Source organism: Daphnia magna, linkage group LG2, assembly GCF_020631705.1.
Source record: "Daphnia magna isolate NIES linkage group LG2, ASM2063170v1.1, whole genome shotgun sequence".
Classification (NCBI taxonomy): Eukaryota; Metazoa; Arthropoda; class Branchiopoda; order Diplostraca; family Daphniidae; genus Daphnia; species Daphnia magna.
The window spans coordinates 13228410-13255237 of NC_059183.1; the positions used below are offsets into that span (position 1 = coordinate 13228410).

General features: G+C 40.8%; 4 protein-coding genes across 4 annotated transcripts; 3 read left to right on the forward strand and 1 right to left on the reverse strand.

Annotated features, from left to right (window-relative positions):
• Window positions 1-4384: 4384 nt before the first annotated feature.
• LOC116916314 (dickkopf-related protein 3) lies at window positions 4385-7055 on the forward strand. The gene is made up of 4 exons (XM_032921546.2): window positions 4385-4734; window positions 4865-5039; window positions 5533-5782; window positions 6645-7055. Exons 1-4 carry the CDS (start codon window positions 4477-4479, stop codon window positions 6736-6738), a joined length of 777 nt encoding a protein of 258 aa, XP_032777437.2. The 5' UTR covers window positions 4385-4476; the 3' UTR covers window positions 6739-7055.
• A 1016-nt stretch (window positions 7056-8071) lies between these two features.
• Window positions 8072-9618, forward strand: LOC116916313 (poly(U)-specific endoribonuclease homolog). The gene is made up of 5 exons (XM_032921545.2): window positions 8072-8150; window positions 8232-8304; window positions 8427-8559; window positions 8633-8832; window positions 8920-9618. The coding sequence occupies exons 2-5, from the start codon at window positions 8232-8234 to the stop codon at window positions 9396-9398; spliced, it is 885 nt and encodes a 294-aa protein (XP_032777436.1). The 5' UTR covers window positions 8072-8150; the 3' UTR covers window positions 9399-9618.
• A 646-nt stretch (window positions 9619-10264) lies between these two features.
• Window positions 10265-25443, reverse strand: LOC116916310. Its single transcript, XM_032921542.2, has 3 exons — window positions 25161-25443; window positions 13015-13575; window positions 10265-11492 (listed from the first exon to the last, which is right to left on the reverse strand). Exons 2-3 carry the CDS (start codon window positions 13543-13545, stop codon window positions 11004-11006), a joined length of 1020 nt encoding a protein of 339 aa, XP_032777433.1. The 5' UTR covers window positions 13546-13575; window positions 25161-25443; the 3' UTR covers window positions 10265-11003.
• LOC116916311 (poly(U)-specific endoribonuclease homolog) lies at window positions 16729-18290 on the forward strand. Its single transcript, XM_032921543.2, has 5 exons — window positions 16729-16811; window positions 16897-16969; window positions 17092-17224; window positions 17298-17497; window positions 17590-18290. Exons 1-5 carry the CDS (start codon window positions 16749-16751, stop codon window positions 18066-18068), a joined length of 948 nt encoding a protein of 315 aa, XP_032777434.2. The 5' UTR covers window positions 16729-16748; the 3' UTR covers window positions 18069-18290.
• Window positions 25444-26828: the final 1385 nt, after the last annotated feature.

A 26828-nucleotide genomic window follows, 5' to 3' on the forward strand; every position in this document is an offset into this window, starting at 1 on the left:
ATATTACCTCAGTTTGCTTTTCGTTTTTTTTCCTAGCAAATGGAAATGAAGTGGAACGTTTCCGGGAAAGACCATTGGCTCTACTGGGCGTTCGTTGGTTTTCAAGCTGTTTCCAAGAATATATCGAAGGTTTTGCGTGATACTCGGGAAAAAACAGCCAACTGAGACATCCTAACATTAGACATTCATTCACGAAATTTATAGAAAAAGAAATCGTTGAAACGTTTTCACCAAAATGGAATAAAAACTATTGGCTCAATCTTACGTTATAGGATTGAATTGGATTTTAGGTACTATATTTATCTCAGATTCTATACAGCCGGAGAATATTTTGAACAACCATAAATAACCAAAAGGAAGCACAATTCTAAGTGAAACACAGAAAAAGGATTGAATTTTGATAATGCTCAATATTGAAACCATTAGCTCACTGCACCAACATTCATTCGAGAACAAACTGTGTTTGGTTTGATACAATTTTCATACTGAGTGTCTTTCTTTGGTTACATTTATTTGTCTTCCATGCAGAAGATCAGCAATTCATTGTGCATTATAGGTAAAGCAAAGAATGTGACTTGAATTCTTACGCGACTGCACCATCCGAAACAAGTGAAGGTAGAACAGCCTAATGTAACCTATTTGAGATCGAAAACGGGCAAGATTTGTATAAAATTATTAGCGAGGCTAGAGATCAATGGGCCGTCGCATTTCCTCCGCCAATTTCATTTAACGAAATCAAACCGTCCACTGCTCAGCTGCTGCGAGAACAAAAAAGAAATTCAAAAGTAGAGACCGGCAAAATTGAGTCTAGATCCTACTTTAGCTACATGATAAAGCAAGGGCGCATGCATGTCATGTTGTAATGAAATGTTCTTCTCCGACGTTTTGTTTGATGTTGACGTCTCCATGGTGCTGAAGGGAAGATGTGTAGTGTGGGCAAGTTGAAGGCTGGCGTCTTATTACACGAACAACGACGAAGTTATGAAGTCATCTTGTTTCTTGTTCTCCTGTCTGCCTTTCTAATTATTCACCGTTTCATACACAACAAATATCTGAACATGCATAGGCTCCTCTAAAATAAAAATGCCATCGTTTTTCTTACCTGGTTACTGTGAGACATTTCACGTTTCCATTTTCGTTTGGAAATTTCTTTGAGCCTTGAGAGTCGGTATTCCTTTTGAAGCTAATTAATCATGTGAACAGTCCCTTTTTCATAATAAAGATTACCATGCTGAAAAAAGAGTGTCTTTTTTATTAAGGACAGACTGGCAGGATCAAAGAGAGAACTCTCCCGGTTGAACTGATAACGTCCTCTCTTGAAGCGGAATTTGACTGCCAAGTTTTGGATCAAACTTTGATTATGTGGCTAACCATGAAATAAAAATTTTGCATTCTAAATATGATCTTCTTTCATGGATGCGCATGCTTTTGTTTGATTTATTTTTTGCTAAAGGCATGTTGTTTCCCGTTTGCAGATGTACCGGCTTTACATTTGGCGTTGGTCATTAGGAAATTGAATGAGTTGTCGGGTCGTGTTTATCGTTTGGAATATACTCATTGCGTTCTTACTATAACCTCAAGGTCGATTGCGTAATGGATCCGGGCAAAAATGACTCACCGGAAGGCCTTGGCTTTAACCATAACTCTTAGCGTATTTAGAAGTTTGCTTGGAAACAATTACATCCCATTACCTTGCTCTTCCACTAACCTATATACACTGGAAACCCAACCACCAGTCTGCTTTCGTCCGTCATTCGTTGTATGCCCGTTCGGTTCCTTTATCCGGTAGTTGTGCTAAAGGTATCGATCTACAGGTTGCGCTGGCGTCAGTAGTGGGCGGACAGGTGGATCTGCTTCCGTCTCCAAACCTGTGTCGTTGTTATACGAAGTACCAATATACCGAACATCAGTTAAGGCTGCACAAGTTAGTTTGACCAAAACACGAAATTTTTTGATTGCGGAATATAAAATGACTTGAAAATTTGAGTGATGGAGGATCAGATGCTGCTGTGCTTATTTTTATTTTCAATTGGAACATCTGCCAAAAAGCCATTGAGTCAAAACAGCAGTGACCATCGAGCTTGAGCAGCTTGGGGACGCCAATAAGTCAGAAAAACAATAGACGCACTACAGGGGGGGGTCTTCAATGCCTCCTGATGACAAATGATAATGAATATATTTCATCGCAATTAGAAATGGGGAAGAAAAAAAAAGAAAGAAGGGAGACATTGACTGCTGCTGATCTGCTGTGGATGACGGGCTGTTGGGAATACATGACGGGGATTTTTATATGGGCAAGCCAACGAAACGAAAGGATATAAAACAAAAACCTGGTGATTGAGTATAGGTAAAGTGAAGAGGATACCAATTGATGTAGAGCAACATCCCAGCCATAAAAATAGTCGACCTTGTGAGATGCAATTAATGGGCTGCAAGAACTACTTGTTTTACGTCCTCTCCAGAAATCTCCAACGTTATTGACAATCAAAATGTAGGGCAATTAAAAAAAAAAAGGTTCAACGCTTCTTACGTGTTATACGAAACTGTCATCATCAATAGTTGATCAGAAAGAAATAATGAAATCCCCCCCCGCCCTCCAAAAAAATCCTAGACAGAAAAGCTGGATTGACATCTTAAAGTCTTACCACCGAGGATTGTACATAACTTACATAAGGGAAACGTTTGAATCCGGAGAAGGGTCAATCTAATATCAGGGCATTGTAGAGCTTATAGCTTTTAGGTCCGTACACGTAAAATCCTTTTCAGTTATAGCCTTCTTTAGGACTTTTGAAGAAAAAAATTGAATTCGTTCCATCATCTCATCCCTTGGACTGGGTTTAAAACTCAGACGGCCATGATTCCATCGAAAGATATACATTTTTGTTTAGCCAGAATAGAAATCTTTTATTTTTCAGCTGCCCAAAAAGTGCTACACAAATGTCTTTTCTTTTTCTAAGAAAACGAAGAGGAATGATGGTCAAGAGTTTGGTCCTTGATAATTGGAATTGGAGCATAATTGGATGTTTTTCTATGGTAGGCTAGAAAAAGAAGGCTAGACACAAATATAATAGTGTCCCCCCTCCTACCAGCAGTGCCAAAAACATGCACACCTGTCTTCAACACACATGGACTGGTCAATGCTTCTCCATCCAGATGAGCCTACAAGTCATTCGTCTGGAGAGGTCCCATGGACTCGACTGGTAGAATGGGTCAATTTTTTTTTGGTCCATAATTATTTTGTGTGTCTAGTTCCAATTTTATTACTGAAAAAAAAAAATGAGAATTTTTTAAGGCTATTGACGAGTGCATTCAATGGCTAGTCGTTTGGCTCGTCGTTTGGCATTGATTTGTGTGGACAGCCGTGTCACTTAAAGCAGCTGGAAATCCACATCGACCATCAAATCCTCTCGACTCCGCCTGTCCCTCGTTGACTTTACAATAACTCACTCCCACTTGTGTGTGTTTTTTGTTGTTGTGTCCTTATAAAAAAGAATAAAGAGTTTTCTCGTTAAAAAGTTTCATTCGCAGAAGTCTGCTATAACTTGAGAAGGCAACGATATAGCTAGAAAAAAATGTAAAACTATATATGACACTTTACTTGGTAAAAATAAAGAGGCGTTGCAATCAAACCCAATTCTCTTGAGAGATCGTTACATGGAAACCCCATCGGTCGTTTACGGTATACGCAACGGCACGATATTGACGAACGTCGTCGTAATAACGAATTCAAAATGGATGGAGCCCCGTCCTTTTGGATTTTGATGGATGACGACAAACTTGGCCAGGAACTTTGTAATTTGGGTTGACTAATGATTTTGTCAAACGAAACTTTATCAAAGTAATCAACAGTCTTGTAGAATGTGACAAATTATAAGAATCCACCTGACTCGTTCAACTGAGCTGTCGTGTCTTATCCGTTGCACCCGGAATTGTGGGGATGTCGTCAACAGGAAAAATGCGCGATCGTCTTTATTATTTTTTAAAAATAGTTTTTCCTTCATTTTAATTTCCCTGTTTCTTTCAAAGTAAGAAAAAGGGCGTATTTTGATGATGATGACTGCCCTCTTTAGTGCCAATGGGCAGGGAGGCTTGGCGGATTCCAGCACGTGGCGCCCATTATCCAGCAGCTTAAGTCAACTCAACACAAAACTGAAATTCCCCTCCGATACGTAGAAGAGGGGGGCTTGTCGTTTTAATCCTTTACTCCTCAATCCTCATGGAGAAGTACGTTAGAGATTTGATTCTCTATAAACAAGTATAGGAAAAAAAAACTAAGAACGTTATACATCAGAATTGCTCCAACCCCATCCTCGTCCGTCGAAATGGCCGTGCCAAATTTCTACCTGACATCCACCTATAAAACGCAGCCGAGTGTTGCAGATGTCTTCAATCGTCTCTCAGCTTCTCAGTTCGTTTCACTGTGCCCCATTGGACTAACTCTTTACTCGCCGTTTGTTCACATTCATCCTCAAAACCATGAGAAAGTTGCTTCTAACATCGTTGGTTGTCATGTTGGCCGTCGAGACGGTGCACGGCTTGGTTTGGTCATTGGTTCTTGGAAATCCCGTCATCGACATGAAAGACGAATCGTCCAAAACGAGACTCGGTGACGACACGGAGAGTAGCTCCGAAGACGTCAGTGATATCGAACATCCGCGGAATACCAAACTGAAGTTACCAAGGAACTCATCTTTATCGAGCGGTTCACGACCTACGAGGCAACATCACGGACAAGTAAGCTGAAAACAAAAAAAAAAAAAAACGAAATTGCCATTTTCATAATGAAATTCCATTTGTTTTGACGCTGATGGATTGTCCTTCATTGATTATGTGTATCACTATAACTTTACGGGTTTGAACGCAGGATAAATGCATGGAAGACAAACAATGTGGTAAAGGGCGTTTTTGCGATCTTCATTACGGTGTATGCCGAACGGAGAAATCACCGGGATTTGCCTGCCGTCGGGATCGGATGTGCGGCAAAGGACTGGCGTGCATGTTCGGGCGTTGCCAGGCGAAGATAGCGACAGGAGAAGAAGGTAAGCCAGTCCCAACGATCTTCTTATTTACTTGCCTTTCTCGTGTCTCGTTCCAGTTCACCAATCCTCTTTAAAGCTAAAAGGATCAAAGTCATATTCAACATTATGTGGTCGATGTTGACGTGAGCGGGAAACTAGAAAGTATATATATATGGCCTGAGGCACTCACGAATCCTAGTGCAGTTCACTAGTATAAAACGGGGCGGATAATGGGAGCGCAACGACCAGGACGGACCAGAACCAAGTGCAAACTTAGGTTGTTTAAATCGAATTTTGTTGGAACTACACACTCTCACGTCGTACTTTAAAGTGTTCCATTAGTCTTCACGTCCCGGTCCCACTTGAAGTGCATATTTATCAAATTTAGCGACACACTTTGCTGTGTTGCTATAAAAATAGGCGGAATCGACACGTCCATCAAATGTTCACTTGTTGGATCTAATTTGACATATTTAACATTGCCCACTTTTTGTTTTTGTTTGGATGATTCAAGGCTCTCGTTGTCATGGCAATTCAGACTGTCAGGCTGGTCTGTGCTGCGCCCGTCGTCACGGTGAGGCCGTTTGTCAACGTAAATTGACGCTCGGTCAGCGCTGTTTCGTACCGGATGGCGGTCTCGAGTACTCTCTCAATCAGCTGTGTCCGTGTGACGTGGGATTAGTTTGTCGACAGCAGAACCCTGCCCATGCCATCGACTCTCCATCCAGTCAAGAAGACAACAGCTTCGATCGTCCCAACAGCACGTAAGTGGCCTTCGCTAACAGCACTCAACACGATCAATCGAATCATAGTCTTTTTACTTTGTCTTTACGCCATATCGTTGTCCAGTCTCTGGAACGGTTCAGAGGATCTCAATATCCCATTTATTGAGCCATTACTGGCAAACCCATTTTTTTTTATTAATCCGTGCAAATCCTTCGTGCGGAATCGAATGAGAATTGCGAGAGAAAACGTGTAGGACCCATTTGATTTAGTTCATCATCCACCCTCATTAAGGTCAAAGCGGACCTATTTTCTATATAAGTAACACATCTAATACGTAGAAGGGATAGGATTTCTAATCACTATACGGTTATTATTCCATCCATCTGGGGTCGTTATTAAGCAAAAGCGTAAGACGTTCTTAATGGATGCTGGCCTTGATAGGTATAATGCCCTGTCTTTTCGAAGAGACGTTTAGGAAATATGAGACCCGATGCTTATGAGCGCATTATTAATACCCCATTTTTTTGTTTCCCTTTGCCATCTGCGTTTCGCTTTTAGTGATCGATACAGTCATTGAGAATCGCTGAACGAGAACCGACCACTTTCAGTCGTTATTCTTATTTCCGTTTCCAAGAGGGGACACATATATATACCATTGCCAGATGATAAGTTATGTAGGTTTATGTTCTTGACGAATGGGTTTCCGTCACACGTTTTAAGTGGGCATTACTCACTTCCGTTTCTTTTTGGGTGCATTTCACAAGAGTTACATTTTTTATTTGGACCTGTTTTTTCTTTCTTCTTTTAACGATGCACAAGTGCCACGGCAATTAGTGATACTCATCCGACTAATGGAACGATATGGATATTGATTTGTTTGGTTTTCTTAATTGTTTCCAGGAACTCTGAGAATTTCCCATTCTGGACTAGCACGGAGAATATGAGATGTACGTTTCACGATATGGGAGAACAATCGTGCGTCTTAATGTGCTAATGTCGTTCGCTGTCATCGTTCGAAACATGGATGGTTGGAACCATCCATGTTTGCCCTGTAACTGTACAGCTACCCCACGCGTCCTCTTCAAACGTTCCCCTCCACAAATGTAAAAATTATCTATCGGTGAAGTAATAATCGATCCTATTCATATAAGTTAAAAATATTGTTGACTCGACGAGAATCTAAAATGCGAGAAGGAAAGAGAACAAGTAATTTTGTTTTGCACATTACCGTGTACAGTATAATACAGCCCATTGAGAATGGACATTATGTTGATTGGAGATATTACATAATACATTCATTTTATGTTTTCATGTCGAACGGTGATACCGACCCTGCATTTCTTTATTCTTTAATAAATTATGACGACGATGTGTTGAAGCGGCAGTAATATTCGAGAATGTGCTGGAGAAAGGACATCCCATTGTCGCGCATGCAAAAGCAAATTACATCGAAGCCCTTTTATGATATGTGGTTCACGGTGCAGTTGGCATGAGGTAGTACAACCAGCTGTTACAGGGTTCTTATCACTGATTGCCTGTTGCCAACAGGACTTTCGATTGTCTTAGTTACGTAAAGCACAAAACAGACTGGTGTTAATCTCTATGACAACTGAAGCAAATGGGAGGGCATGATCCCGAGGAGTTTACCATTCAAGAACCAATAAACTAATGTCGTATGAGGCGCTGAGATGAAGTTGGATAAATATCAAGAAAAACCCAAGTCACACGTCAAACAGAATCGTGTTGCTAAACGTATCGATCTTAAAAACCAACAAGTCTACAGCTGGAAAACGGAGAGGTCGTTAGATATCTGTTTCGGCAGAAATTTTAATAAGGTTTTATGTAGCTTGCATGAACGAAGATGATTGTTTTGAAACAACTGGATATTTCAACGGTTTTTTAAAGCCCAGAATGCACGCGTCAGACTGCCTTGATAACTCACAAAATTTCTTTACGTGTACTTCAACCATGAAACATTAGAATAGCTCAAAAACCGGTAACGTGTTTGCATAGACTGTGACCATTCAATAAGGAAAGATAGGACAACACATTGTGAGAAAAACAAACCAAATCACCTTGAACAAAGTATTTTACAGCACAAATGAACCTTGGTATCAACGAAAACGTAACCAAGTGCATCAGGGTGTTATCAAAGTCTGTGGATAGTCACGTAGGCCATAGTTTTACCTGCTGACTAATGACTTATTATTGACCCGTTATTTAGTCCTCTTGTTCAAACAAGCCTTTGATACAAGAAGATGACTTTTGATACCTGTACATTGCCACGCAGACAACAGCTGATGTAAACGATAACATGGTATATAAGGGACTGCCTTTCCCGATGTTATAGTTACATTGGAAAGTACCAGCTTCTCAAAGCAAGTCACAGCCCAACTTCTCATAAAGGTAAAACACATTTTCTTATTGTAAATCTAAGAAATAATCGTATTCATACGACCAACTGTTGATTATTATGTGACTGCCTAGATGAAACTCTTCGCCATCGTATCAGTCCTCGTTTTGGCAACTGGTGCATCCAGCGCCAAGAGTCTCCGTGCCAGTAAGTTATCCCTTTTTCACCCTCTTTTTAACATGTTTGTATTACTGTTTGGCAAATAAGATAGCCAGCAAAAGATCTCATCAGATGAAACGAAAGCCTCATTCATTCTTTTATCTATTCAGCTCCCATCACCGACGATGAGTTGCTGACCCTGTCCAGAGACCTGCACACCAACGATGTCAATGGAGCCACTCTCACATTGGACCTCCAAGGCCAGACCACAGCCGGCAGCTTGGTAGACAACGCACCCGGCCGGTAAACAAATGCATTTTCATGTATTACATTGATGGACAGGCTGTCTTATTCAACACAATGCAAACGATTCTAGATTGATTGTCAGTGACCCGATCCCCGACTTTGCCAAGCCAACTTTCGCTGCCGCTCAGGCCCTGCTCAACAACTACCAGAAGAACGTCACCATCCAGGACACGTTCACTCCTGAACAGTTGGCCGAGGAAGTTGCTTTTATTGACGCCGTCATGGAGACCGGTGTGATGCAACAGCTTCACGCTTTCCTCGTTTCCAAAGGTAATCGATCCTTCAGTTTTTTTCAAGATAATTCACAAGTTGTATAGAGGATCTAACTGTTGCACGTTTGACTCTACCGAAAATCAGGCGAAGCTAGCGCTGATGTGGCCGAGTTTAAGCAGTTTTTGAGCACCATCTGGTTCGGTCGCTGGTCCGAATACGTCCCCGGAGTTGTGGCTAGCAGCGGATGGGAACACGCCAACGTGTTTGAACGATTGGAAAACAACGTCATCGTTGGATTCCACAGCTGGATCTACTTGTTCAACGAAGAGGAAGATGGTGACTTGAACTACTTGGGTTACATCAATACCATTGAAACTGGCAAGACGACCGTCCTTTCCATGCCAGTCGACCTTTACGGAAGCACCAAGGCTTTTTCTGAATTCAACATGGGAGCTAGCCCCGAATTGGACCTCGCCATCGGCACCTTGTGCTACGTTGCCCGCCCCGACGTTCCTTGCTTCATCCAGGGTTCCAACGGAGTCCAGTTCACTTGGGATTTGCATACCGTTACCTACAATGGAGTCAAATACGTCGAAAGCTCACACCCAACTTTCGAAGAATAATCTAACTACCATCTAACACATAAATGGACCCCCGAAACGTTCGAAAATGATGAAAATGTTAAAAGATCACGCCCCAATTCTCCCCATTTAGAATTTTGATTTAGGCATTCGTTGCCTAGTGAAATATTTATTTCGGCTGTGTGATGATGTCGGCTGTACAGTGTTTTCGCGATATGTAAACCAGTCGTGAATAATATACTTCCCTTATTATTCCCGCAAATATGTGACCATAGCCTGAACTTCTTTTGACGTTATATACTTCCTGAAACAAACGGGATTTTTAAAACAATTTTTGAATTCGGGCGTGCATGCATGAACGCAGCGTGTACAGCGGATGGTCCGATAGGATCACGTGTCTTTTGGGCACAATTTTCTCGATCGAAATAGGTAGCGGCTCGCGTGATAAAAATTACCTTTGAATAACCTGTACTTGTTGGCTTTGTAGCCAATTGTAAACATACATCCTTTTTATCAGACGTAATGTATATACACCATACACCATAGCCGAAGATTCTATAAGATTAAGGAAGGCAAACGAACCGTATTATTGTATTACCTAAGGTTGGTCACATGAGGACAGTCACGTACGCCATTTTTTGTTCCAGATAAGCTATAGACATAAGATGGACACGTCTTTGCTCAGGGATTTTCTTAACATGTCGTGTGCAACTTGCTAAACGTTGTTTCAAAACGCATCTTTATTTTGACGTGTCATCAATACGATCCGATCATCAAGTACTGATTGGACTTTGTAGCCCATAGACATGAACAAAGCGCTTATTAAAAAGCGATTTTTTAAAATGTTCTCGTCATAAAAATGAAGAGGGATGAGGCTGAAGCGGTTCTCGTCATTAAACTCAATTGCGTTAAATAATACATTCAGTTTATTTTTGTAAAATCAAATGGAAAATTTAGTACGGGAACGGTCACCGAACTGTTATAAATTGTGCATTGGATTTAAAATAAAAAATGAAGAGAAGAAAAGAAAAATGTAAATTCTTTAAGATGGCCGTCATCCAGTGGGCAGCCTCTCGTAATTTAAGGACAAATCACCCGTCATTTATCAACAGTGGTTTTACGGGTCCAATCGTGATTAAATATTACTTTCAATATACAATTTCCGTTTTAATGTAGCACCACGTGGCATATATGAAACCACAGTATAGGAGATACGTTTTAAATTCAAAACGTGACAGGCTCCAATGCGGTTGTCACGGGTAACGCAGGACCCGATGTGCCGATCCGAATGAGTAAACGATTTGATGAGAAAACGCATAAATATTATAGCGCAGCATCGAAGAAGAAAAGCGTGCGAGTTCCAGGGAAAACGTATAGCTATACAGGTCGACTCCCAATCGATACACATTTTCAAAAACAAAAACACAAGGAGAATAAAAACAGTTTCAATTCCACATTGATTGGGAGAGACGATACGTCTTGACGTCAGCCAATCGACAGATGATTACGCAATATATAACTATAGTACATATAATAAACGTGTGAAATAAAATCGTAGAGTAATAAAAACAAATTGGAATATGATATTTGTTGAACGTGTTGAACCGCGCAAGTAACAGAAAACAAGATGGAAACCGAGCCCAATGCTCAAACGCAAGTAATGGTACCAACGGCTAGATGATTATCTGCGGTGGATGAACCCATTAATCCCGAGGCTTCGCCTCCCGCCGTACAGCTCAGTGCGTGCACACTTTCTTCCGTCTCCTCCCGCAAGACGAGCGTCTGCAAATCCATGGCGCTCTTGACTCTGCGCGCGGCCGTCATAAAATGGGCCGTGGCGAAGACGACGACGGAATTCTGCCGCGGTCGCTGCTGATGTTGATGATAATACGGATCGCCAACTGATCCGATTCCGTCTCCGTAGAACGGCAATCCTGGAGATAAACAAGACGATGACGATCCATGATGATGACGTGCCGGATGAGTTGGATAGTGATGCACGAAGATACCAGAAGGCGATGCCGATGGTCTCCGCCTTCCGGAAGAGAGAGCTGATTGCTGGTGATCGGCCGTTGGATGATCCCCGCAGCAGGCGGATGCCGAAATGTTCATGCGAGAGTGATGATGTAATCGTGACTGTGCCATTGTTAGAAAAAAAATTAAAACGGATTTGAAACATGTAGAACAATGTGGCCTCTAATTGATATATATTTGGGGGGAGACGGGGTTCTATAATAGAACCCTGTAGTATATTATAGGGGTGAGGGCGTGTTTCAGTTATAAAAGTATTGGCCGGAATCCCAAGTAGCTTTTTATCGACCCAAGGATTTTCTCGTTGGTCAATTGCTCTCCGGTTTACGCTGTACACACACACACACAAGTTTGACTTGATGGTATAGATAGCCCTCAGTCAGGATGGATGAAATGTGTTATTGACTCGACATGTGTGGTCAATCGACTCGATAGGCGCTTCTTTAGTCACGCGTTCGATACATCCATTAGCATGTGGGGTGGGGGGAGGAGAAAAGGGAGGATCAGTTCCTGCTGTTCCATTTCAAGGGTTTACGAGACTCTTGTCACGTTTAGAATTTTATCAGCTGTTATTAGCATGCGCAAAGTGAAACCACTAAATAATATACATAGGAGAGAAAAAAAAAAAATGAGTTTAAAAAGGAAAAGGCATTTTGTGAAATGGTTTAAGGAAATTGCGATATTTGCATAAGATTGTGTTGTGTATTCTTCTACGCAGCTAAACGAGTTCGAACCGCAAAAAAATGTTCAGTTTTATTTGTTTGTTTGAAGCCGCCAGAATGACGTGGAAATCTCAGCATAAAATTCATTCCAGTTCAAGTGGCTCGATGCCAATGCCTTGCTGACGCGCGAACGTGTTTACTTTGCATTTACGAATGGATGGGGGGGGGGGCAAACGGAAACAAACAAAAAAAGCGTGGGCATGGGATTTGAAAAAATAAAAAGATGAGGAATGGCGTCAGCCTGAAAATTTAAACTATGAATAATTTGACTAATTTCCTCGTGCAAACGACATTTTTGCTTTGCTGATTTCCTCGTTCAAATGGCGGACGGTGACTTGATGCTACACGTTCGTGTTAGTGCCCTTAATATTCAAAAGCCTAGAGAAACAGGTCGATAAAGCTTTTAACGTTTCAGACGTTTAACAGGACAAGTATTGCTAACGAAGCAGAGCATTAAAGCTCGCGATCTCATCTTTTGCATATCCGCCATTCAGAACATTGCACGCAACCGGGAGCCTGAGATTTTGCGCAATCAGATTAGTATACCTCGTAGAAATCTAAGTTTAGCAGTTTTACATCGCCAAACTCTTTGGTTTAGTCGTCTCTGACCTGCACATACGTATACACTAAAACGGATTTAAAGTTGAGCACTTCAAACTTTTAGAAATGGTATATCTTTGGTGCAAAATCGTATAGCCATACATCAGGTAAGTTGAGCGTGAAGCGTTCGAAACTATACGGATAACGTTGCGACAAACAAGTTTAATATCCTCCTACGTATATATGGCTGACATTAATCTGATTATGAATTGATCTCTTTGATGCGGCATTCGTGTTGGGAAAAGCGAGTATAAAATCGCTACAATACTACGATTTAAAAAAAAAAAGGTAGCTTAAAAATTTACCGTGTGCGCGAGCTCAATCAATGGATAAGAGAGCCGATGTGGCGCTGTGGACATGCCCGAAGGAGCGCCTGTTCCAGCTGCTGCAATCGGCGCTAGAGATCCGCGCGGAGCGTCAATGAATTTCGGTTGGTATGGCTCCAGCATGCGGATTTTGCCCCACCGATTGAAGAAAAGCGCCACCGCTCCGACCCAAAGAAGGAGGACCAATAGGACGAGGCCTATCTCTTCAGCGCGGACGTTCAGTCCACTCGGTGTGGTCATTTCACTGTCATTGACCGACGGATAGGCCGGCGAAGGGATTGCGTCAGGGTCGTATTCTAACGGTGGGGGACCTCCGGACGCTTCGATCATCATGCTGGCGTAGTTGTTGTGGTTCTTGCTCAGAGACGGGAAAATCGGAATGACCGATGAGCCTGGATACGGAGGTGGATGGAGCCGCTCCGGATATAAACTATTCCGGTGGGTTGGATACCCAGCGCCGTCCGTTATGGGCGGCGGATCGTACAGCGATGAAAGCAACGGATTCTTCATATTCCCGACTTGCCAAGTGAAAAGTTCAGTCTGTGTAAATAAGACATTTGTTTCATCATTGAATGAAACGAACCAAATTTAGGAAACTATATATTTAATGTAATATTCTTATGTTATTTCATTAAAAGGTTCGGCAGTAGATGCGCTTTATATGGCTGAGTGCTTCTTGATGTGAATGGCATGCATGTACAGATGCAAAAGACTTTGATACAGAGTTCATACATGTTGATGAGATTTTAGATGGTATATCGACGTCGGATATTTATATGGCAATTTGAATTTGAACGAGAGGATTCTCGTATATGGAATGCCATTTAATTTTTCCCTTTTTTTTAAACATAAAAAGAAACTACGAGGCTTTTTTTTTAGTTTACGTAACGAGATACGGTTTAAGTTTCTTGACATTTCACAGGAACGTAAACAGGCTGTACTTTGTATGCACCAGCCCATTATAGTAAATTGGGTCGATGCACTCTCTTTTTCTCGGTCTTGTACTGTTCTTGTGCTGTATATATAGTTTAGTTCTCTTCTTTATCTGATACGTATGTGTAGTACTTTCGTTTTTAACGAGGTCAATGTTGAACGAACGAAGCTCGCTTCTTCTGCTTGGGGGCATGGATTGAGCCACAAAAGTTTCCTCTTTCGTTAGTAATAGTTAGTAGGATAGATCGTTACACTGTGTAAAGCGCCGGTTGGGCAAAAAAACGAAAATTCTTCTTAGGATTTGATTTGGTTACTATGATGTTGTTCTGTTTGTTTGATCCTTTCTATGTAGAATGACTAATGGACAAATTGTAATACATATACAGTACATAAATATAACTGGTTACAAATCACCATTACAGTCAATCACAAAGAGCAGCAAACGAGTTCCTAAAGGCCATGTGATTTTTTTTCTTCTTCTAAATGACTCACATGATGTGGCTGATTTGCATATTAATGAGACTCATTTGAAAAGCGAAAGAGATCGTCTTTTTTCTATAGTCTTTCTTTCCCAAAGGGGAGAAAAAGACAGAAACGATTTCTCAATCTTTAAATTCAAGGACACCCTATTCATCAGCTGTACTGTGTTCATATACCTAAGGTAAATACTGAACTCCCAAGGGCAAAATATTTGCATTTTTTTCTCTCCTTTTTTTGTCGATCATTTAAATATTTTTCTCAAAAGTAGTGTGTTTGCAAACCAGTTCCACGAACAGAACATTATCGGAACACAAATGAAATGGGAAATCATTCAATTATGGCCGATCGGTTATTGCTATGTGTATATTTTTATACTCATATTTTGCAGCTCGGAAATCGAACGTCGTAGATGCTGCTAACAGACTTTATAATTCGCCTTCGAATCCCGTAGAGCAGTAACACAATTTCTAGATTTCACCATTGCGGTTGTCTAGGGTAAATAACATTCTTCTTTGTAGTCCACCAACCTTTCGTTTATTTTTCAAAGTATTAAAAATAGAGGCTTTAGAGTCTATACTTATACTGTAAATGTTTAAGTCAGTTGATCGGGGGGGTGCAAAGGTTGAAGGCAAACACGAGAACCACCTTAAGGTTTGTCGGCTGCCTCTTTGTTGCTACATTCTATAGATAGGCTCATACAAATAGTGAGATAAGCAGTGTAAAGCGTGATTGACATAAAACATATCTAAAGCCCCAAACTGTCACGTTTCTTTCTCAATCGTTCATTGTATAAGTTCAATCATTAGAATGATTTCAAGTTTTCATGTTTCAAGTCGCCTGTATTATCGAAATCTTCTTCATGATCAGATGTTGCTCAACAGACTTGACGATATTAAAGTCCAATTGAGCTGTTTGAAATCTGCTGAAAAGTAAATATTCCAGAGTCTATTTTTGTAACGTTTGTAGCTGCTGTGCGACTTCTATTGTTTAGTCTGAAATTTGCCAGAAAGTCGAATCGAATTAGAAGCTGGCTCTTGGAGGGGTTTCATTAAATTGATTGCACGCGCATCTATACCGTTTTTATTTTCTATTTTTGTTCTCAGCTTTTTAACATTAACGAGTTCTTGAAAGGACGTGAATTTGTACCGAAAACAAAAAGGCACGAGGTTAATGCACTTGTGCTAGCAAAAAGACGATCCATTAAAGTTGGGACAAACGAAAACCCCCCCTAACGAGTAACGAATTAGTACAACAGAAGTTAATTGGGACTCTTTCCTCGAAAGTTAGCACACAAGTAACAAAGTACACAAACTGCTGGGGCTCAAAGGAAAATGAGTCGTTATCTCAATCGGAAAGACAACGATACCGAGTCCAATTCCATTTTTATCCTGTTTCAAGTGTACAAAACAATGAGCAGTGCGTACAATTTATCTTCGTGTTACAGCAGTTCGTCAACAATTGCCTGTTGCCAGCAGCGTTATACGGTTTCTATAGTTACGTAAAACACGGTTACATTATGTAAATCGATTGAGCTGTTGAAAGCTGCGTCAGTCCTCGGGACTCTAATGATCCCAACGCTAATGAACAAGAGTCAAGAACAGGATAATTTAAAATCAAGTTGTATCCAATTCAAATGAAATGGAGGAAATTGGACTGTTGCCAGCAACGTCTGTTTGAGACCAGAGTAATATTGTAGCAACTTGGATATTGTGGACTTTAAAGTTGTACATCAAAACATGACGTCTCATTCAATTGTTTCGTTACTAAAATTCGCAAAGGATCTGCTTTATTGTAGTTACATAATAAGTCATACTGATTTTACGTAACATAGTCTCCCTTAGTCATTGCATAACGGCTTAATGCAAACATAAGAATTGCAAACTGAAAAGTGTTACTTTTTCGATTTATGAATCAGGTCTGATGGCTTGTACAATTGATACATAAAAAAAAACTTTTAAATTACATAAAAAAATGTGAATGGCAATTCAATACAAAGATTGGATCACATCCCATGAGAAAGAACCACATCACCTTGAACAATTTATTGCTCTATGTGACAGATGCCGACCAGATAAAAACAGTTAAACACAAGATTTTAAGCGTTTGAATTTGTTATCGAGAGTTTGAAAGAAGTCACGTAGACCATTTTTTTATTTTACCATGACTGAGCTACCATTATTTAGTCCTCCTGTTCAAATAAGCCTTTGATACAATATGACTTTTGATACCTTTACATTGCCAGCACGTAGACAGCAGCCAATGTAAACGATAACGTGGTATATAAGGGACTGCATTTCCCGATGTTAGCTACATTGGAAAGTACCAGCTTCTCAAAGCAAGTCACAGCCCAACTTCTCATAAAGGTAAAACACATTTTCTTATTGTAAATCTGAGAAATAATCGTATTCATACGACCAACTGTTGATTATTATGTGACTGCCTTAATAGATGAAACTCTTCGCCATCGTATCAGTCCTCGTTTTGGCAATTGGTGCGTCCAGCGCCAAGAGTCTTCGTGCCAGTAAGTTATCCCTTTTTCACCCTCTCTTTAACATGTTTGTATTACTGTTTGGCAAATAAGATAGCCAGCAAAAGATCTAATCAGTTGAAACGAAAGCCTCATTAATTCGCTTATATATTCAGCTCCCATCACCGACGATGAGTTGCTGACCCTGTCCAGAGACCTGCACACCAACGATGTCAATGGAGCCACTCTCACATTGGCCCTCCAAGGCCAGACCACAGCCGGCAGCTTGGTAGACAACGCACCCGGCCGGTAAACAAATGCATTTTCATGTATTACATTGATGGACAGGCTGTCTTACTAAAAACGATGCAAACGATTCTAGATTGATTGTCAGTGACCCGATCCCCGACTTTGCCAAGCCAACTTTCGCTGCCGCCCAGGCCCTGCTCAACAATTACCAGAAGAACGTCACCATCCAGGACACGTTCACTCCTGAACAGTTGGCCGAGGAAGTTGCTTTTATTGACGCCGTCATGGAGACTGGTGTGATGCAACAGCTTCACGCTTTCCTCGTTTCCAAAGGTAATCGATCCTTCCGCTTTTTCAAGATAACTCACAAGTCACAAGTTGTATAGAGGATCTAATGATTGGACGTTTGACTCTACTGAAACCAGGTGAGGCTAGCGCTGATGTGGCCGAGTTCAAACAGTTTTTGAGCACCATCTGGTTCGGTCGCTGGTCCGAATACGTCCCCGGAGTTGTGGCTAGCAGCGGATGGGAACACACCAACGTGTTTGAACGATTGGAAAACAACGTCGTCGTTGGATTCCACAGCTGGATCTACTTGTTCAACGAAGAGGAAGATGGTGACTTGAACTACTTGGGCTACATCAATACCATTGAAACTGGCAAGACGACCGTCCTTTCCATGCCAGTCGACCTTTACGGAAGCACCAAGGCTTTTACTGAATTCAACATGGGAGCTAGCCCCGAATTGGACCTCGCCATCGGCACCTTGTGCTTCGTTGCCCGCCCCGACGTTCCTTGCTTCGTCCAGGGTTCCAACGGAGCCCAGTTCACTTGGGATTCGCATACCATTACTTACAATGGAGTCAAATACGTCGAAAGCTCACACCCAACTTTCGAAGCTTAATCTAACTACCACTGAACACTTAAAGGAACCCCCGAAACATTCGAAAATTATGGAAATGTTAACAGATCACGCCCCAATTCTCCCCATTTAGAAATTTGTTCTAGGTATTAGTTGCCTAATGAAATATTTATTTCGACTGTGTCATGATGTCGGCTGTACAGTGTTTTCGCGATATGTAAACCAGTCGTGAATAATATACTTCTCTTATTATTCCCGCACTCACATCCTGACTACAAACTTGTCTCTTTCCACCGCTTTGAACGAAAGAATTTGTCATTGTACAGCTTCCTCGGAGGATGTCTTACATATACGACATATACTCTAGAACACAGAAGGAAAATTCTCATAAAAAAATGCAGCCTTTGATCCGTAATATCACCGGTATGCCAATATGCAGCACCGTATAGAACTCTTCGTACTACATCCGAATATACTATATGTAATTTCGTTCGACTGTTTTTCTCTTTCTGTTCATAGTACATTGAGTTTATTTTCATTCGAATTCCCCAACAGCATTTCCTTTATGTCTTTTCGTTTTCTTCAGAAAATTACTCCAGCACGTAATGTTTTCTTCAACTCAATAAGCTGTTACGTATAAGATATACTGTTGTTGTTGGCTTCCGTTCGTTGCGAATTGGGTGCGTGTTTTGGTAAGACTAGCACGTCCCATCTTCTGTATAACCTTCAACAGACATCATCACCTCAAACAATAAAAAAAAAAGAGCCAAAAACAAAAGATTGAACTGAGAATACTAGAGAATACCAAGCGAGGGTAGACCTACTCTGGGTCGATTGGAGTCAAACATATGGCCTCCCATTCTCACGTACATACATATACACATTCCCTGGTGCGGAGAATATACGAGACAGCGAAAGAAAACGATCGACGAGAGGATATAGATGTATACGCAGTACTATCATACACGTAGCAAGGTTATGATTCTAGAGCTAATCGATATTACAAGCGGCTCGTATTCCTCACGCAGCATCTGTGCTTCTCTGGATGATGGTGAAAAAGAGAACATTCCCTAGCCGTCGTTCACCGTTTATTTATATGGGATATAGACACATAACGAAGCGGTGCCCAGACGATAGCCGATTGTCCTATAATAATTCTTGTGCCGTTGACGCAACGCATAAAACTTGGCCTTATCCGGAAATAGGCAAAATATTGACACTGTGCGTCTAAAGATTTTGTCCTTGTGCGTATCCCATTTTCTTTTTCTTATATTTAAAAATCATAATTTGTTTTTTTTAAATCGTTGGAGAGATGCCAGAAAAGAAAATAGAAGAATGGAGCGCATTTCAAAAATCGCTTCATCAAGATGTGACATCACGTTTTGAAACTACCAGCGAAAACTCAGATGCCAGATTAAAGAATCATTGCATTTTTCTTCCGGTTGATCTACCGCCATTGTTCACAGTCAACTGATAACGATTGCAGAGTACAGCAGGGGATAAGATAAGTGTGGATGGTCAATGTCGATGCTCACAGACACTTTAGGTCACATCGATCATCATTGTTGAATGTGCATCAGTCTTCCCCTCCCGATGTCTCATTCTCCATCGCTCTGGGAGTATCTCGATAAGGCCAACTCTTTTTGTTTTTGCTTCCGTCGTCACTCAATCTCTCTGTGTTTTTGTTAAACAGAAAAAAAAAAAAAAGACTTGAGAGTATAAGCCAAGTGCGGGTAAAAAACAAACATACAGCGTTAGGGACCTCTTTACAATGTACCTCCTATACAGATTTTTAAAAACTCGGCATAGAGTGGCTTAGATATAAAAACAAATCCCTGATGGGGAATCTTTAAGAAATATACATGAGAAAAAGCGGTCTGACTTTGCTTTATTAAATATTCAAACCGAACTGCGAGGATACACACGAAAAGCCTTGGGCTTTTTCACGTTCGATAGCAACGATGCGCTAACCAGAAAGACGTACAACAAGAACGAGAAATCCACTGATTTCTCATTCCATCATGTATTCCGGCCATGGCGTTATATACTCGTGAAAGAAAATAAGTCAATAGATTTTTATTTTAAAGGGGAAAATAAAATATCCATTCAAAGGATTTGGCTTGCGTGCGCCTTTAGTACCTTTCCTACTACGCAGCTGCATAAATGTATGGCTTTCTCTCTCTCTCCATCTTAGTTTATACGAATGTAATCACATAGGTCCGGCTGACCACTCTGTTCAATCGCCGTTGTCAGGGACAACTGAGTTCCTATAAGAGGACTTGACGTAATAGCACAAGAGGCGCTAATAATGAATAAATAACGATTGCCTATCAACTTCCCCGGTCTAGAGATGTTTTATCATGCGGCACAATCACACGAATGAAAGTTTTTAGACTCGCAAAAAGTCAGCGTGTGATTGGCTGTGGTGGGCCCAAGTGTGTGTCAAGCGCCAGTGTTATTCTGCACGTCGAGCTTAAATGATGCAGCACACGTACACGTGCGTAGTCCGTTCTTATTTGTATAGGAGAGAAAAAAAGGGGGAAGAATAATCGAGATGATAAGACTTGAATATACGTTTAGGTTTTTCACGGTCGGTTGGTCCGTGATCTGCCAGAGTCAGCACAAGTGCGGGAGGCAACACAATTGCGTTTTTTTACTCCTATAGTCACTAGGGTCCGATAAACACACACTCTAAGGTCATCTATCTATATTGCCTCTATATGTATTACCTACTGCGTGTATATACTACTACATTGATTGTCTATGAAAACGCTTGTGTTTTATTTTCCGTTTTATTTATTTAATGCATGGCCAGTTGCCTTGTACTTCCTCCCTCCTGTTTGCTGCTCGCATCTGAGTAGATTTAGCAAAATCGAATTAGTATATATAACATGGATCTTGCAGAGCATTGTTGATCATTGCGGTGGTAGAGAGAAAAAGAAATGTAGAAATGCGTTTGTCTTGTGATCGATCTCTCTTAACAAATGCGGTACTATGTACATCCGTGAGATGGAAGATTATACAATTGAACGCTGAATAAGTAGTTTAGGTTGTACACGTTGCAGATATAAGACGTGTGACAAATCAAAAGTAATATCAAAAGACTTTTCAACATGTATCACAGGCCTTTTTAACTTTCACTAGAGGCTGACTGTTCACTATTTGCAACATAAAAGTTGCCTAGTTACCAAGACACGGTCGGATGAGAACCGAAAAAAAGAAAGCGATTGAAGAAGGATGAACAAAAAAAAAGAAAATATTTTCTACATTTTCTTTTTTTCTTCTTCTTTCGTCTACCCTTCATTCCCAGTAGATTTGACGCAACAAAGGAGCACGAGTAATAGACAGAATTCAATCACGCGAACAATCATCAAAAGGATCGGGTTAAACAACGTTTTCTTGAATACACGAAACTCTATGGATCTGTACTAGGATTTTTTTTCTTCCTTCGTTCTTTTGATGCTCTTTTCGTTCAATGATTGGCTTGTATAGTCTATATTACGTTCGTGAAAAATATGCTACACAATGTTTTTTTCTTTTTAATTTGTTGTATACAGAAGCTGGAAATTTCTGTTTCCATCTAACGCATTTCGCTCGATCTTTTTTCTTTGTGTACTCTTTTATTAAAAAACTTCGATGCGGATGGCTTCATTTTTCAGTTCCCTGGATACCAGTTTATCCAAATGTCGAACGCAGATGGCTGTTCGGTAGCGTGAATACTTTGAAACGGAACTGTGGCCGAATTAAAGGCACCGAAAGAAAAAAAAAAGGCAAAACAAATCGTATACATAAAGATTAGATTGAAAGGCTGGAACGGCGGAATGCATTTGGGGACACGCAGCAGTTTGTATACCTCGCGCGACGGGCGTGAAACCTAATCTTGTCCTTTTTGCGTCGTGTGGGTGTGGACAAGACGGACTGAAAAGAGCCGTCTCATATGTGAGCGTTTGGATGTGTTATGGGAGGATGTTGACGGGCGGTGATATCAAATACGAAAGCGAGGGCAACGACAAAAGATGCGAGTCTACGATGACAATCGTGAAGGAAAAAAAGGCGGTCTACTAAACAGCAGTTGATGGAAGCGAAAGAGAGATGGGAGCGTCAGCTGCTGGGCAACTAACGCCACCAACAGCAGCGATTCCTTTAACGAAAACATCCTCCGACATCTCTCTCTACTTTTGTTGTAGCTGCTTTACTGCATTAAGCAAATACAAGAAAAGGGTGGGGTGGGTGAGGAATGGTTTAACAGTTCCGCCTTTTATGTGTTTTTGTGTTTCATTTTTCCGTTCTCATATGCAACCGTTTCTTTTAGAATATATATAGCGAATACTCTCCGAATTGATCGGATTTAAGAAGAACACATCAGCCCTCTGGCGTGTAGTCTGTGTGGCAATCAATTTTAAAACAAAAAAAAACAAGAATGCGAGATATTTGCGGGATATTTGCGCGATAAATTGATGGAATCGTTTTGCGGGGTGTTGGAGGACTTAATTCCACGCCATTTGGCGGTGGGTATATGGAAACGTTTTTTTTTTCCAGCTTACACGATGAAAACCAAAGACGTCTTGGTTACATCTCTCCAGTTTCACAAGAAACATGGAGAATGGCTGTTGTCGGGAGAAGTTAGATAGCGTACTCAATTCCAGTTTATCTCGCAAATACATCACAAACAAAAGTATACAGCGCAAAACAAGTGACTTGTTGGCAACCAAAGTCGACAAGCCAACGAGGTCAGTCGGCGTTCAAATTCGATGCGCTTCGACATTTGAAGATGAGGCAGAGAACACGTCGAAAATGAGCCAAAACAAAAGAATAACGCTGGACATTGAGGAGCTCCTGGTTTTATTATGAGAGTGTCACAACATCCGTGTCCTGTTATGTCTACATATTAACAGCAGTGGCCAAATCGTTGTAGGTTCCGCCCCATTGATTATACAATGGATATGTGGACGACAGTTTGGCACTGGGCTATTTAGAACTCACTTCCGTCTTACCTCCAAAAACATTTAATGGACTGTGCTATAGATGAAACGAAGAATCAAAGTTGGCATCGATACCAAGTCTATATATACCCAACCATCTCCTCGTATAGTCTAAAGACTCCCTGTCTTTAAAATTAAAAAAAATGTTTAATCCTACGATTGATATCAATCGCTTTTCGTTAAATAATTATTCACAATCCTCTTCAAAGTCTATGCATACATCTAAATTATTTTTGAAGTCTTCCAAAAACCTTGAAGTTGTGTGGAATAGCCATAGAGAATCCGACAGTTCATCATGAATTATCTATTGACGCTTGCAGACGCATGCCATGTGCAAATGGAAACTTGCTAAAGTATACACAGATACTCAAGGACTTTATCCGCAAGCAAAACAGCTTAAAATGAAAATGCGGATTTATTTTTATGAGCCAACGATTTCTTCCTAACGCAAAGCGATCGCTTGAGGTCTCAATTCTTTTTTATCGTTTCGCTATCTCACTCTCGCCCTTGTGGGACAACAATTCTTTATGCAGATCCTCTTTTCATCTAATGGCTGCTGTAGCTGAAGCAGACAGTCGTCTATAGCCGCGTGAATCATATACGGGCCTAGTAAATATGAGAATTAAGAGAAAGAAAACTGGGCGGGAGAATCGGCATGAAAAGTGATTCGCTTATGAGATGACACGCAACTTTTGTCGCAAAAATAAAAGAGCGTCGGTTGCAGACGTCTAACATACATCGTACGGCTCTTTAAATGTGTTGGTTCTCGTGTGATTGAATCCCTACACCGCCCACCTTATTTCCTTTTTTTTTCTTTCTTGGTGCTCGTTAATCTCACCGTGTCTGTGTGTGTATTCTTTTATTCCTTCGTTTTCACCCTTTTTTTTTGGTCCTTTCTTCTGCGTTTTGGAGTCTGACTTACGCCAAGTAATCAATGCCCTTTCGTGTATAGCCACAACGCAAAAAAAAAATGAGCCTAGGCGTATTTGCCTCTTCCGGACTGCTCATAAGCAACTGCGCAGTCCAATCGTGAGATGGTCCACAGCTGATGCATCGTCCATTCTGTTTATTAAGGGTCACTAACAGGATCGAACGTATCTCCGGATATATGCCTCAGTAGGCGTTCGAAAACAAATCCCAAACTACTGATGTTTTGTTGGCAAAGTTTCGTGTAGAGAACATTTGGGCACATTAGAAAAAAACAAAGAGAAAAAGCACAAAGATGTCAGGCTACCGGAAGCTTTCTATCAATAGATATATAGTTAGTTTTGTCCTCATATATGTAGTGTAGTTCATTCCGAGACGTCCTCGCACAATACGCAAAGGATTTGTGTTTGTCCATGTAACGTACACGCCCATCGCATTGACACATAATGTAACGCAATATAAAACAAAGAAAAGAAAAAAAAATGAGAAGATGAATGTATCCAAAAAAGAGAGTCTATTTTGACAGCGAGCAGATCAACTATATGTATAGTAGCGTTGTGTTAGTGGCCGTGTAGTATAGTGATAGTAGTGGGGTCTGGCTGTCCACTAGCCTGTCATCCTCCAACGGTGGGGGGGGTCACGACAAGTCGGCAAATGTCACGACGAAGAAAGAAAGAAAAAAATGACACGCAAAAACGGATGAGTGCAAACAGAAAAAGAACAAAAAGAATAGGAGATAGGAGAAACTAATAAGAAAAAAGAGAACAACAGCTGGTACGGTTGATGTATCGCGGAAACTAAAGGCCTTTCCCTCGGTACCGAATGTAGAAAGGACGCGATACATAAAAATAGAAGGAGTTTTGATGTGTGAGCGAAACTAGTTCCGTGGTGGACTGTGGCCAGCTGGCCGAATGAAAAAGCATTTAAACGAGTATAATGAAAAAAGAACTCTTATGCGAACCGAGTGAACATTAAACGTTCAGCGATTACGAACAGACAAAGAAACCGCATTTCTTATTGTGGTCCGCTTTTGTTTTTGTTTTACTACAGCCAATGGATGGACGCTATTTTGTATAGACATCAAATGTTCAACAGATGGCTTTTTCAAAAGATGAAGCAATTCTTTCTGCAGCCACTCCAATCTTCGAGCTGATAAAAGCGCACACAATAACTATATACCGACCATTAAGAGAACGTTAAAAATGACATTATTTTTGAAGCCTACCTTCAACCTGTCTAGAAGGGCAACGTCAAGGGTTGTACTCGATGAATAATTCAGACGACAACGAGAATCATCCTATATACGTGTACGTCAAACTCAACGTTTGAATTCGGGCAAATAAAAACAAAAGCGAACGTAGTGGAAGATTGGGGTTTCTTGGTGCGATATAGCCGGAAGCTTTGAAGCTTGTTGTATGGAAACAACAAAAAGTAAAGTCTATTATCTGTTCGACCATACGGCGACGTGGTTACACTGTCCGCCTCTGCTGGCGCTTCTTAACTGAGCCATAAACCTATCCGACCCTTGCACAACTATCCCGTCCCTCCAAAACAGGGGGATCTAGGGCGCATTTTCACGACGCATGGCACGTAATGCTCACCACACGATGAAGAGGCAGAAAAATTCTCTTTCGTGAACAAAAAAGAAATTGTTCCGTTTGTATTTTCTTCCCTTTTTGTGGCCGAGTTCGTAGATGGATATATACCTTTAGACAGCGTGAAAAAGCAGTAGGAAGAATGTATACGTATGGAATTTCCTATATGGTACATTGACCTTTTTCTTTCGCCTCCATCCGTTTCTTTATTTATAGTGGTATTTTTTTCTTTTTTTCACTCATCGCTCTATTTTCGTTTGCAAGTACGTATATATAGAGACAGGACTGTAACAGTCAATCTCTTCTGGTTTTTACGTTCGTATCAACTTACATTCATTTATACGGATTCCAAGTCAAGACGGATGTAAGTTCTTTTGGGCAAAGAAATCTGAGGAAGTAGTAGGAAAAGAGAAGAGTGGTATGGCCTTGGCACGGCTGGCATCATATTGCCCAATATTCAAATGAGAATCGATTGCGTGCAGGAAATTAAAAATTACAATCCATTTTCATAGTCTAGTATATAGTAGGTGTATTCAGAATAAAGCTTTGATGATCGCAGTGTTTTATGGAACACATGTATTTTGATAGGCGATTAATTGCCTTGTATATTCTTTCAACTGAAAGTGCTGTTAGAATTCCAACACACAATTCAGACTTTATATACCTCCGGAATTGCCAACAGTAGCTTATGTTAAACATTAATTCTTAACCAACTGCTACAGCCTGACACCAGCTTGCATTTAATTATACATACAATCCTGGATGTAGAAAAGAATATCAAAAATGATCAGTCCATACCATTTTTCATTTGATACATTTATACATATATGCAATTAAGGCCGGATCAGAACGGTATCATATAGGTAAGACAGTGTTGCCCTATCGTGGCTGGTAATATAAAAACAGCCGAAGAGTTAAATCTCGTGACAACACGTGGAGAAAAAAAGGGCACTATATATGATAACACATTTTGTACATGTTCCCCCCAAAAAAGAAAGACCACATGTATAAAACATACAGCGTGATATATAAATGTGTAATAACGTTGGGCTTGTTCCTCTATAGAGCTCTATCGTCTTTGTCGTTTCATGATGAACTGCCGTTGCGTATAGGTCCATGTTGAGCCCTACATAGCCCATACGTGGGCTTAGGGTCTATATATGAAACACACGCGGTGAATGATCTAGACTCTTGAGTATATATCGCGTGAAAAGTGTAGGCAAACTTATTCTTTTCTCTCCCCGTCCGTCCAACTTTATCCAATGTCTGCTGGCCAACCGAATCTTCTCGTTAACGAG